Below are 14,232 nucleotides of genomic sequence, written 5' to 3'. Positions count from 1 at the left end.
CTGCCGGAGGTGCCCTCTTTCAGACAAGATGTTAAATTGTATCCCTAAAACCCACAACCACTACTCCAACACCCCCTGACCCCACACCATCCCCGCAACTTCAGGTGGATGTAAAAAAATTCCACTACATACCATTTTGAAGAAAAGCAGAAGACTGGTGTGTTGGGGCTAAGATTTACCTTCCAGGCAAAGAAACAACCCAAATTATCCCGTAATTGTTACGTTTCTGTTTGTGGGAGCTTTCCACGCACAAATTGGCTGCCATCCATGTCCTACACGACAATAGTAGTGCATGTCCAACAGTACGTCATTGTCTTTAAAGCACTTGGATTCATCCAGTGGAAGGTACTACATAAATGCAGGGGTTTTTATTTTAATTCCTTGAGCAAGATGGGCAGACCAAAGAGCAATTTAGAGGTTCCCACCGGCACTATTTTGTTACCATCCTGTAGAAATTTGAAAGCGTGCAGAAAAGATTTACAAGCATGTTGCCAGGGTTGGAGGGTTTGAGCTATAAGGAGAGGCTGAACAGGCTGGGGCTATTTTCCCTGCAGCGTCAGAGGCTGCGGAGGGACCTTATAGGGGTTTATTAAATCATGGGGGGCGTGGATAGGATAAATAGACAAGGTCTTTCCCCTGGGGTGGGGGAGTTCAAAACCAGAGGGCATAGGTTTAAGGTGAAAGGGGAAAGTTATAAAAGGGACCTAAAGGGCAACTTTATCATGTAGAGGGTGGTGTGTGTGTGTGTGTGTGTGTGTATGGAATGAGCTGCAAGAGGAAGAGGTGGAGGCTGGTACAATTACAAGATTTAAAAAGCATCTGGATGGGTACAGGAAGAGGAAGCGTTTAGAGGGATATGGGCCAAATGCTGGCAAACAGGACTAGATTAATTTGGGATATCTGGTCGGCATGGACGTATTGGACCAAAGGATCTGTTTCCACGCTGTACAGCTCTACGCTCTAAGTCTGGTTACTGGGCCCATCAACATCTTTGTGAGGGGAAAATGTCCACACTCAGGAAAGATTTGCATTTATAGAGTCCTTTTCATGACCTCTGGATCACTCTGATCACTTTACAGGCAACAAAGCACTTTTCTGTACCTGCTGTTGTAATAGAGGAAACACAGCAGCCAATTTGCACACAGCAAGCTCTCACAAAGGACAATGTCATAATAGCCATTTATCTGTGTTTAGCGATTTTGGTCAAGGGTCAAATATTGTCCAGAGCGGCGTGAATAGCTCTTAGCTATAGCGCTAAGGAGCTGTATAGGATAGAATCAGACCCTTCGGTCCAACTCATCCATGCAGACCAGATATTCTAAATTAGTGTATTCCCATTTGCCAGCATTTGGCCCAAATCCCTCTTAAAATCTTGCTATTCATGTGCCTATCGAGATGCCTTTTAATCATTTCCCCATCGTTACCTGGGCTCACTGACATGCATTAGTTCCTGGTTCAACGACAGCTGTGTTTGATATTTCTGCACCCTCTTGTGTTCAAATCCCTCCCTGGCCTCACCCCTCCATCTCCCTTCAAACTGTTCCGTCCCTTCATCAGTCAGCTGTGTTAGGTTCCTTCACTCTACATGCCCAGGGCACTGCAGGTAACACAGAATGATTCACTCCCATCTGCCTCTGTGCAGCTCGTGTGTGTCTCAGCGTCAACCTGACGCAATCTTTTAACATCCACCTCATGCGGCTTTGAGATAACATCTGACAGGTGGCACGTCAGAGAGCAGCATTCCTTCAGTACTGCACTGAAATACTCCCAGTAATCGGGCTAACAACAGGAACTTACCATCTGAGGACTAACAGATGTCAATATGAGTATTACTAATCCATGAGGCAGGATATTGGCAAGGGATTTAACATCACATGCTGTTACTTAGATGTGCCTTTGCTCATTTAGGTCTCAAAACTTTGGTCATGGCAAGTTCATAGAATCGTAGAATCCCTACAGTGTGGAAACAGGCCCTTCGGCCCAACAAGTCCACACTGACCCTCAGAGCATCCCACCCAGACCCGTCCACCTAACCTGCACACCCCTGGACACTATGGGCAATTTAGCATGGCCAATCCACCCTAACCTGTGCACCTTTGGACTGTGGGAGGAAACCGGAGGAAACCCACGCAGACACGGGGAGAACGTGCAAACTCCACACAGACTGTCGCCCGAGGCTGGAATCGAACCCAGGTCGCGGGTGCTGTAAGTTGTTGGAGTTGTGAGCTAGTAATGGCACAGTGAGTCTCAGGTTCATGTCCAGAACATGACAAATCATTGTGCAGCTTTTCAGACAATTAACTTGTAGGACTGTGAAATTAACTGGGCAAAGATTGAGGAAGAAGTATTTGGAAATGGGATGTGGATTTAATGTCAGTTACAGGTACAGAAAGAGAAATGAAAAGGAAAGAACGACTGGATAATGCGAAAGTGAAAAAAGGCAGAAAGCAAACTTCATTTTTTTTTAAAAAAAGATTTTGTTTTAAAAATCTCCAGCAACAATTAAAACCTGTACCAATGAGACTCCAAAGTTAGTTTCCAGTACTGGAGAGATCTTAATTAGCAGCAATTCACACTAAATACATTGGTACAGAGGTACTTAGAATTGAAGTGACAGACTCAATTCTGTGAGGTGGATTTAATTTGTATTTGCCATGCAAATACAACAATGCTACACCTTTCTCAAGGTATTTCAGAGCCAGGTAATTTCTGTTTTTACTCAGTATTAAGAACAACCATGATCTTGTTGAATAGTGGACCAGTCTGAATAGACTGTTACCATTTCTTCTGATCTTAGAATCCCTACAGTGTGGAAGCAGGCCATTTGGCCCATCAAGTCTACACCAACCCTCTAAAGAGCATCCCATCTAGACCCAGACCCCCTTCCCTATCCTTACATTCCCCATGGCTAACCCACCTAACTGGCACATCCCTGGACACTATGGGTCAATTTAGAATGGCCAATCCACCTAGCCTGCACATCTTTGGACTGTGGGAGGAAACCCGCACAGACACAGGGAGAATATGCAAACTCCACACAGACCGAGGGTGGAATCAAACCCGGGTCCCCGGCGCTGTGAGGCAGCAGTACTAACCACTGAGCTACCATGCCGTCCTCATTGAACCTGTTTGAGTCTATATGTGTGAATGTGTGCACTTGCCATTTATCAATGCCTCACTTTGAACCATCCAGGTCACGATTGAGGTGGTTGATGGGACGGAAATTGAGGCTGAGAGAGATTTGCGCAGGGTGACCAAGCCAAGCTGGCCTGTGCCATCGTCCGACTGGAGGAACTGGTGGCAGAAATCATCGGCAAACGCGGCTCGGAGCAACGGCGACCACCAGGAAAGCAGCCAGGCTGGCGAGAACAGCAATTTCCTGAATCCTGTGGACAGCTGGGATAGAAGGACAGTTACCCAGCGCAGGTGGCAGTCCAAGGGACAGGTTGAGTATGGTACGTCAACATTCCTTACTTTGGTTCCAGGCTTCTGTGAAACTGGGAAAGAAAACTGTTGGGAACAAGCCAAGTGAAACGAAATAGGTACACGCTACAGTGGGAAACACTGTGTGGGCAATGATTGATAGAGAGCAAGCTGTGCTACAAAACCATCTGTGTCGGTGTGGCAAAAAAACCTTATTTCGTTTATTGTCTCGATGGCTGAGTGGGAATCTTCTAACTTCTAGCAAACCAACCTGTCCCAGTTTCTCCGCGCCCCCCCACCCCCGACCTCAGACTTCTCTCTTAGTCGTCTCCAGGAGCAATAATGCGTTTTTAATTTCTGGATGACATGCTCCCTTTCTGGTAGTGGGGAGAGGTCAGTCACAAAGACTGCGAGCTCCATAATCAAGATTAATGGTTGAAGCATTGCAGCTGGCCTTGGCTCTGAGAGAACGGAATCAAAAATGTGCAAGCAATCCTTTTGTGCAGCTCGATGTGTGTGAAAGTTATCGGAATGGCATGCGTACGGTTGGACCTGGGCCCCGAGCTCCGAACTGAGCATGTGGTCCCAATTATGCGTCTCATCGCCATGGTAGCTAACTGCCAATGTGCTTACTTTCCGTGCAGATTACACAGATGGAGAAGGTGACTGGAGCCCATGGTCGCTCTGCAGCGTAACCTGTGGCAGTGGCAACCAAAAGCGTACCCGGTCCTGTGGCTACGCCTGTACTGCCACTGAATCAAGGTCATGCGACATGCCAAACTGTCCTGGTTAGTAAACTTTTAGTCTTGTCTGCTGTAAAGCTTATTAATCACTCAATGGCATTCTTAAATGGACGTTCAGTTAAGACGCACTTTGAGCTGAGAAATGAAACCTAAATTTAAAAACACTCTGCATACAGACAAGTCCCAGGGAGGCAATGGCCCAGTGGTATTATTGCTGGACTGTTAATATAGAGACCTGGATAACATTCTGGGGACCCAGGTTCAAATCCTGCCATCAGAGATGGTGTAATTTGAATTCAATAAAAGTATCTGCAATTAAGAGTCTAATGATGACCGTAAAGCCATTGCCGATTGTTGGGAAAAGCCCATCTGGTTCACTAACGTCCTTTAGGGAAGGAAACTGCCATTCTTGCCTACATGTGACTCCAGACCCACAGCAATGTGGTTGACTCTGGGCAATTAGGGATGGGCAATAAATGCTGCGTAGCCAGTGACGTCCTCATCCCATGAGCAAATTTTTTTTAAATTAAATAAATAAATATCGATTTGCGCAAGTGAATTTCTGGTAGCGAGAAAGACAGCGACGAGCATTTATGTAGCACCTTTCAAAGGTAAAGTCGCCATACTGTGAGAGGGCTGCTCTCTCATTAGCGAGAGACAGAGACGACTGGTGGAAGTTTAGATATTTTCCCAATCAACCTGCTCAGAGATGTTATGACACAGCTCTAGAGGAGGTGGGACTTGAATCCAGGCCCCCTGGTTCAGAGGTGGGGACATAACACTGCAACACCTCAGGCAAGGGGAAAGGTTGGGAAGGAGAGTCCTCCATGATAACCTCAGCCAGTGAGGGAATTGAACACATGCTGTTGGTATCACTCTCTACGACAAACCAACCATCCAGCCAACTGAGCTACCTGTACTTTACAAAGATTTGAAAACACTCTGCTTCTGCTGCCTTTTGACAGTGTTCCCAAACCCCCTGTGAGAAGCAATTTCTGCTTAGCTCTGTCTTGAATGGGCGACCGTCTATTTTTCAACAAAGCCCTCGAATTCTAAAATTACCCTCAAAAACATCCTTTCTTTTAATTCACACGTGGGATATGGATGTTGTTGGCTGGGCCAGTATTTATTGCCCAATCCCCAAATGCCTTTGAGAAGTTGGTGGTGAGCTGCCACAATCCTTGGCACTTAGGGATGCCCACGGTGCTGTGAGAGAGGGAGCTTGTAGGATTTTGACTCAGCAACAGTGGAGAAATAGTGTTATAGCCCCAAGTTGGATGACTTACAGAGTCATAGAGCACGGAAACAGACCCTTCAGCACAACGCGTCCATGTTGACCAGATTTCCTAAATTAAACTAGTCCCGTTTGCCTGAATTTGGCCCATATCCCTCTAAGCCTTTCCCATCCACGTACCTGTCCAAATGTCTTTTAAATGTTACTATTATACCTGCATCTACCACTTCCTCTGGCAGCACATTCCATACACGCACCACCTTCTGTGTGAAAAGTTGCCCCTTAGGTCCCTTTTAAATATTTCCCCTCTCACCTTAGATGCACTCTAGTTTTGGACTCCCCTACCCTGGGGAAAAGCCTTTGACTATTTACCCTATCCATGCCCCTCATGATTTTATAAGTCTCTATAAGGTCACTCCCTCAGCCTCCTAACCTTTGGGGAAAAAAGTCCCAGCCTCTCCTTATAACTCCAACCCCAGCAACATCCTTGTAAATCTTTTCTGTACCCTTTCAAGTTTAATAACATCCTTCCTAGGACTTGGGGAGGAACTTGCAGGGGATGGTGTTGCCATGTATCTGCTGCTCTGGTGCCTCCAGCTTGGACAATACGGATGAACAACACTCAATCTTATATGTTTCAATCAAGCTGCCTGTTTCTGTTACAAACTGCAGTGGATGCGAGGCTGGCCTGTATAAATTTTTTCCCCATTAGACAACCGACCCATTCCAAGTTAAAAGACTCAACAGGAGGATTCCTGAGATGAAAGGGGTTGTCTTACAAAGAAAGGTTGAGTAACTTGGGCCCATATTTATTGGGGTTTAGAAGAAGTGAGAGGTAGTCTTATTGAAAGGTGTAAGATTCTAAGACAGCTCGAAAGGGTGGGTGTTGAGTAGATCTCCTTGAATTTTCTGACAGCATCTAAAACATGACAGACAAGTCATAGAATCATACAGCACGGAAACAGACCCTTCAGTCCAACTTGTCCATGCTGACCAGATATCCTAAATTAATCTAGTCCCACCTGCCAGCATTTGGCCCAAAGTCATCACAGTAATTTACAGCCACCTTCCAGAAAGTACTAGACTCTTCAGCAGGCTATAACCCCACCCACATCTCCCCCTATAACAGTGGTCATGAACTCCCCAAGGAGATGTGGGGAATTTTTTTCATGTGCACCAATGCATTTGTATTTTGCACTCAAGGCCAATCAAAAGAACCCACTAAAATGTCATGGAGTCAGGAATCATAGAATCCCTACAGTGTGAATAGATTCCATTTAGACCATAGTGACCTTCCAAAGAGCACCCTACCCCATAATCTCCCATTTCCCATGGCCAACCCATCAAGCCCACACACTATGGGTAATCTAGCACAGCCAATTCACCCTAACCTGCACATCTTTGGACAGTGGGAGGAAACCAGAGCACCCAGAGGAAACCCGCACAGACATGGGAAGAATGTGCAAACTCCACACAGACAGTCACCCAAGGGTAGAATTGAACCCAGGTCCCTGGTGTTGTGAGGCAGCAGTGCTAACCACTGAGCCACCAATGCCACCCCTGGAAAATTCTACTTCCAACAAAAAGCAACTAAGTTCAGTGTTTCACAACTCGGTCTGCACCTTTGGAGAGACAAATATCTAGCCGCTCAGAGGGAATTCCAGAACTAGAGGACTCTGTTACAGAATAAGGGGTTAACCCTTGAAGAAGGGAATGAGGAGGAATTTCTTCTGTGTAGAGAGTGTTTGGAACTTTGCCTTTGAGAGTTTGAAGATATTCAAGGCTGATGGTGTTTTTTGAGCGATAGGGGAGCTGAAGTCAATGAGGAGGTGGGAAGGAAAATGGAGTTGAAGCCATGATCTAATGGAGTGGAATGAGGAGTGGAATGGCCTACACCTGTTCTAGTTTCTGATGTTCTTAAAATTCACTTCATTGATTAGACCTCTGGCTATCTGTTCTGGCATCTCCTTACGTGTCTCAATGTCTAACATTGTTTGATAATATGCCTTCAATATGTTAAAGGTGCCATATAAATGAAAGTTGTTGTCATTCAGAAAACCCAGACTCCTAATCAGAACAAGAATCCTATTTGTCTGTGGTTCTGGTATTTGACTCTAGAGCCTTGCAGTACTCACTGTCTGGGCTCTGCGATGTATATTTGGGGTGATAAATTGAAGGAACCCATAAGTACAGGATGAGAGGGGGGAAAATGTGATGCGCTGAAAATGGACCTCCATAACATCATGTGTGCTTTGTCGTGATAGACATGTTTGGTCTCAAAGTGATCAATGTTACAATGAACAGGAGAGAGATGAACTGGTCACTATAAATCACGTAGTCTCCTATCACTTATGCACTAGTTCTTAGGGTCATTTGACATCAGTTCCAGATCAGATTTCCAAGTGCCCAGAGGTTTGTGGCTAATGAAGGATTTCCTGAAAGATGTGTCTAAGTTAAGTGAGCTTTTTGAAGATCTACACCATGATATAGTAATCTCAGACTTAGGAGCAACAATAGGACATTCAGCCCTTTGAGCTGTCTCTGCAATACAGACAGGATTTTGAGTGATTAGGTTATAAGGGAATGAAATTCAAGAGCTTGGTGAATGAGGAATTTCAGGTGGTACTCAATGATGTGGCTCATGAAAGGTTTGAAACTAAATAATATCGGCATATGATACAAGAGGAGGGGCTGTTGTAAGCGATAATGTTGCTACCTCTGGACAGGGAGGCCAGGGTTCAAGTCCCACCTGCACCAAAGGTGTGTTATAACAGGTTGATTAACACAATCCACAATAAAAATAAAGGAAGCATGATTAGAAGGTATGACTGATGGAAAGTGAATAAGTATTTAAGTTTAAAGTCTGTCCAGATCAGGTAAAGGGTTTTAAGTATTCTAAGGACTAGATCTCCATTCACATCAGTTGTCCCCGCCTCATGCCTATATAGATGACTGTAGGGAGCAGAGCATTGAACATTGCTAATGACTCAAACGTCACAGGGATTTGGCAAGTAGTGAAGCAGATAGACAGGAATCATGCAGTTTGAAAGGTGAATAATGAACTTTGAGAAGACATGCGAGTTCCCTTGATAAAAGATGCAGTGTGTGGCTGAACTGAGAGACCTGGAGTTCAAATTCAGAGAAACTGCCCAGCTGACATAAATAGACAACCCCTACACAAGGTGAAACTTTAGATTTCTTAATGGAGAACAAATTGGAAATGGGTTAAAAGTGATTTTTATTCTTATTTCAAGGATGGCTAATAACATAGTGGGTGGTGTCCCTGCCTCTGAGCTGGAAGTTCAGGTTTCATGTCCCCTTCCAGGCCTTGATGGTCAAGAGAAGGTGTGTTCATATCATGGCCAAACAGATTGAGGGTCAACCTGCAAATCCTTCACACGTCAAAGGCAGGCAGTTAAACAGGGAATGGCTGCTGGTCAGCCATATGGTGGAATGGACGTTGGGACTTTACCATCACTGTACATAGCTCTAGTCTGTAACATACGTGGAAATCCATGTTAACTGTAACACAGACTCCCTGAGTAATTTATAATGCATCACCCCCACTATTATCATTGAGCAAGAAAATTCATCTGTTTTCTCTTGAATAGCAAAATAGTCTTCAAGTCTCTGGATTTTCCAACATGCAGTGCATAATTAACAGGAGTAATGTGTATTTATAGAACACTTTAAAGATAGGAAACCATCCCAACGCACTTTAGAGCAGCATTCGCAAGCAAATTGTGTGCCCAAGCCAGTAGTTTCCACTAGTAGGAGAGACTAGGACCTGAGGACACAGCCTCAGAGTGATGGGACAACCCTTTAGGACTGAGATGGGGATGAATTTCTTCAGCCAGAGGGTGGTGAATCTGTGGAACTCATTACCGCAGAGGGCTGTAGAGGCCACATCATTGAGTGTATTTATGACAGAGATAGATAGGTTCTCAGCTGGTAAGGGGATCAAGGGTTATGGAGAGAAAGGAGGAGAACAGGCTAGAGAAACATATCAGCCAAGATCAAACGGTGGAACAGACTTGATGGGCTGAATGGCCTAATTCTCCTCCTGTATCTTGTGGTGTTTTGTTCTATGGACGTAAGGGGGTATTTTGGACAAAATCTGAGGTAGGCTTTAAGGAACATCTTAAAGGAGGAGAGAAAAGTGGAGAGGCTTAGGGAGAGAATTCCAGAGGTTAGGATCCAGGCAGCTGAAGGCACAGCCTTGCCTAGCGATACAATTAAAATTGAGGATGCATGTCAAGCCAAACCTGGAGGTGTGCAGAGATCTGAGAGGGACGTAGGCCTAGATGAGATTGCAGAGATAAGGAGGGATTTACTAACTGGACATTTTACCCATAATGCTACTCCATGCAGAGAAAGAGCTACCATTATATGAATGTCCAGCTCACCAGTGACCATGGGAACCAGGTTAGACTCATGAATGCCTGTTAATCTAGCAGATTTCATGCCTTCTTCACTCTAAAGCAGTCCAAGGTGGTAGAGTGACTCGAAGATTGTAGGGAACGGTTATGAGGAAGCCAAATGTAAGGATGACAGCAATGGGAGACACAAGAGCAAGATTGGAGGAGAGAGAGAGAGAATGTCACACACCTCTGTGTTCAGCTGTCATTAGTATTCTCAAGCAGCAAGGTGGGAGTGCTACAGTATAGCCTGGCGAAGTTCTCAAAAAGATTCCTTGAGCAGTGGAAACATTCTCTCATGATCTACCTTATTGGACACCTTCAGGATCTTGTAGGTTTTAGTGAGGTTGCCTCTCATTCTTCTAAACTCTAGAGAAAATACGCCTCATTTACTCAACCACTCATCATCTGACAAACCTCTCATTGTAGGCACCAGTTCAGTGAACCCTCGCTATACCGTCTCCAATGCAAGTATATTTCCTTTAAGTTATAGCATAAAGAATTCATGTTAATATGCAAACAGGGTAATCTGTATCATATTGGAATGTGATTTAAGATCACTTAACTGCTGGGAGATGGTTCTTTCTGCAAGCCCTGTGTGAGGTCTTGTCCTGTTTGTAGTCAGTCATTACCTATTAATAAAACTGACCAAAGGTAACCAAATCTGTCCCACTTCTGGACATAACAACATTAGAACAGAACACAATCAAATCCTGTGGTCTGCCTGTCCACGTAAAACCTTACCTTTTCACCAGCTGTGAGTCAATTCATATCTACGGTTTTAACGAAAAATATTGAAAGAACACCACTTACCTCCTAGAGTGGAAAGTGCATTGGTGCATTGTGTCTGGTACACTGCACTCAGCTGTATTTGCAAAACTCACTGTTTGTAGCTTTCCCAGGAATGTGTCTTCTCCCAAACATTGGGTTTTTACTGTAACAAATGAATATGGAGACCAGAACTCAGTGGTTCATTGATCTAGGGGGTATGATTCTCACGTGGGATGGCACACTGGCTCAGTGGTTAGCACTGCTGTTGAGATTCAACATCTCCTGTATACCTCAGCATGGAGCTCCACTATGACCATTCCCAGTCATTACTGGATATTCCCTCCGTCACTGCACTATCTCACCCTGGATTGCATACAAGTGTGGGGTTGTAACTTGTGAGATCAGAGTGCTACCCTGAGCAGTGGTCAATACGCAACATCCTCAGAATTCTGAAAACAAAGGAAAACAGCTTTGCGGTCTGGGCAGAAACATGGTCAGAAATTTAAGCTGTTTCTCTACAGTTGGCCAGCTTCCACTGAGCTGAGCTTTGCAATAAAACTGAGTCCCCCAGAACAACCTAGACTGGAAAGACAAAGAGGGACCTTAGAGAAATAAAAAACAGAATCCTTCATGTACCCCAACCGTAGCAATGATTTTGTGAGAATAGCACTCAGGAAAATGCCTTACTTTATTTACGGGGTATAGAATTCCTACAGCGTGGAAGCAGGCAATTCGGCCCATCAATACCGACCCTCTGAAGAGCATCCCACCCAGACCCATCCCCCTATTCCTCTATTTCCTATGGCTAATCCACCTAACCTACACATCCCTGGACACTACAGGCAATTTAGCACGGCCTATCCACCTAACCTGCACATCTTTGGACTGTGGGATGGAAACAAGAGCACCTGGAAAAAACCCACACAGACACACCCACAAGAATGTGCAAACTCTGCATAGTCATCCGAGGGTGGAATCAAACCTGGGTCCCTGTCGATGTGAGACAGCATTGCTAACCACTGTGCCACCAGACCACTTAGATCAACAGATGAGCATTTTCTCTATGCAGAGAGAGAGAAGGTACACCTTCATGATTGGTTCATTTAGACAGGATATATTTCCATGTTTCAGATGCAACATTCAGCCAAGGCTCTGTCTTCTCTCCCATGTGGATATAAAAGGTCACGTGGACACTATTTGAAGAATAGCACAGACATGTCCCTCTATTGGCCTGGCTAATATTTCCTCTTCAACCAACAAGCACCAAACAAAACTATTGTTTATTTAATGGCACAAAGCAAGGTCCCATGATTGGCAAATTGGCTGCAATCTTTCTGACATTGCAGTTGTATTGGGACTTCCAGCAGCAGGTAGCAATGGTGAGAGAGGGCACTGAGTGAGGGAGCTGAGCATTCTCCGGGATGCCCACCAGCAGGTGGTAAGAATGAAGGAGGGCAGCAGGAACAGTCGAACAGACTTTTGCTGGAAAGATAGGGCATCTTTGGTGGGGAGAGGGTTGATGGGAGAGAGGGCAACAGTCAGACAGAAGTATTCCTCAGCCTGATATAATCCAAATGGTCATTTCATATAGAGTGTGAATAGTTCCATGTTTATCCCGAATTTCCCTTTCTGTTTGTAATGTCCTGATGTCGTTGGAACAAAAAACCCCTGTTACATGGTCTTTGGGGCATTCCTTTGTTCAAATGTCACATTACACAACATAGTGACCACACATCAAAAGGACCTCACTGGTTGACATCTGCAGGTTGTGAAAGGTGCATCAGTGCATTCTTTATTTTGTGTCGGATTTTTCTTCCCTGCATTCTCCATCAGGTACAATATCAAAATTGCTCCATTTATTTTGAAGCAACATTCACTCAATGTTCACCCATCCTCTGTGTAATCTTTCTTAGTCCTCTCATTGCAAGAATTTTACAGGCAGAATACAAGAGACAACTGAACTCTTAATAAAATCTAGTCTTCTGATGTTCCAAAGCTAAGCTGTAGATCTCAGTGAGACTCATTAACTGGAGGAAGCGATCTGGCAGAGCTTCCATCTAAGAACAAAGAGCAAAGAACAGTACAGCACAGGAACAGGCCGTTCGGCCCACCAAGCCTGTGCCGACACATGACGCCTTTCTAAACTAGTAACATTTTGCCTCTACACGGTCTGTATCCCTCTATTCTTAGATCATCATAGAATCCCTACAGTGCAGAAACAGGCCATTCGGCCCAACGAGTCTACACTGACTCTCACAGCACCCCACCCAGAACCATCCCTAAAACCCTCATCCTTCGATGTTCAGGTGAAAATAAACTAAAGTTTGTCTAATATCACCTTACAACTAACTCTCTCCAAACCAGGCAACATGCTGGTAAACCGCTTCTGTGCCCTCTCCAAAACCTGCACATCCTTCTGGTTTGTGGGGACCAGAAATGTATGCAATATTCCAAACGTGGCCTAACTTGCCACTGCTTATACTCTGTGCCCCGACTGATGCAGCGTGCCAAATGCTTTCTTATCCACCTCATCTGCTTGTGTTGTCACTTTCAGGAAACTGAGCACCTGTGCGCTTGTTGGATTGGCTCTAAAGAAGATATTTTAAGGGGCGGACCGTGATTAATTAGAAATGTTAAAGATTTTATCAAACTGAAAGCAAAACACATATAATTGTGCAAGGACAGGTAGCAGTTCAGAAAATTATATAAAACGGCGAAGAATGACCAAAAAAGAGGAAAATTAGAGGGAAAACTAGCCAGAAAGATGAAAATGTTAAGAGCTTCTATAAAAATATTTTTACAAACAAACAGTTAACAAAGTGAGCATGGATTCTATGGAAAATGAGACTGGAGAATTAATAATGGAAAATAAGGAAATGATGGATGAATTGGCCAGGTACTTTATATTAGTCTTCACTATAGAGGGCTATAGAGTAACATCCCAGAAGCAGCAATAAATCAGGAAATGGAAGGAAGAGTGAAACTCGGGAAGATTCCAATCATTAGAGAAGCGGTACTAAGCTGAGGGCTGACAGGATCCCAGGTCCTGATGGATTTATTCATAGGATCTTATAAGCAAAGTCCAGTGGGAGAGTTGACAGATTGGTTTCAATTTTCCAAAACTCTCATGTTTCAGGGACAATCCATCAGATCTGAAGCGAACAAATGTAACTCCTTTATTCAGAAAGGGAGTGAAACGGAAAGCAGGAAGCTATAGGCTAGTCAGCTCAACATCTGTCATAGGGGAAAAACATTAGATGCTGTTTGTTTTTTTTTCATTCATTCATGGGATGAGGGTGTCACTGGCCAGCCAGACTTTATAGCCCATTCCTAATTGTCCAGAAGGCAGTCAAGAGTCAACCACATTGCCGTGGGTCTGGAGTCAGACCAGGTAAAGATAGCAGTGACCCAGATGGGTTTTTCCCCTGACAATTGCCAGTGGATTCACGGTCACCATTACCCTCTTAATTCCAGGTATTTATTGAATTTAAAATTCCACCATCTGCTGTGGCAGGATTCAAACATGGGTCCCCAAGGTCATACCTGGATCAACAATCCAGAAATAATACCACTTGGCCATCGCCTCCCTTAGAGGTTATAATAGGGTACTTGGATAAATGCAAGATAATCAGGAAGAGGAGCA

General features: G+C 44.5%; 1 protein-coding gene across 1 annotated transcript in view; it reads left to right on the top strand.

The window, feature by feature from the left end:
* The window catches only part of ism1 (isthmin 1), an 84,122-nt gene that overhangs the window by 57,641 nt on the left and 12,249 nt on the right, over positions 1 to 14,232 (top strand). The window contains exons 3-4 of the mRNA XM_048600577.1: positions 3,194 to 3,455; positions 4,068 to 4,211. Coding sequence (XP_048456534.1) covers positions 3,194 to 3,455; positions 4,068 to 4,211 — 406 coding nt within the window. The remainder of the gene's footprint in view (positions 1 to 3,193; positions 3,456 to 4,067; positions 4,212 to 14,232) is intronic.

The sequence above is a fragment of the Rhincodon typus genome, chromosome 9 (assembly GCF_021869965.1).
Source record: "Rhincodon typus isolate 14 chromosome 9, sRhiTyp1.1, whole genome shotgun sequence".
Taxonomy (NCBI): domain Eukaryota; kingdom Metazoa; phylum Chordata; class Chondrichthyes; order Orectolobiformes; family Rhincodontidae; genus Rhincodon; species Rhincodon typus.
This window is presented reverse-complemented; position numbering and strand designations above follow the sequence as displayed.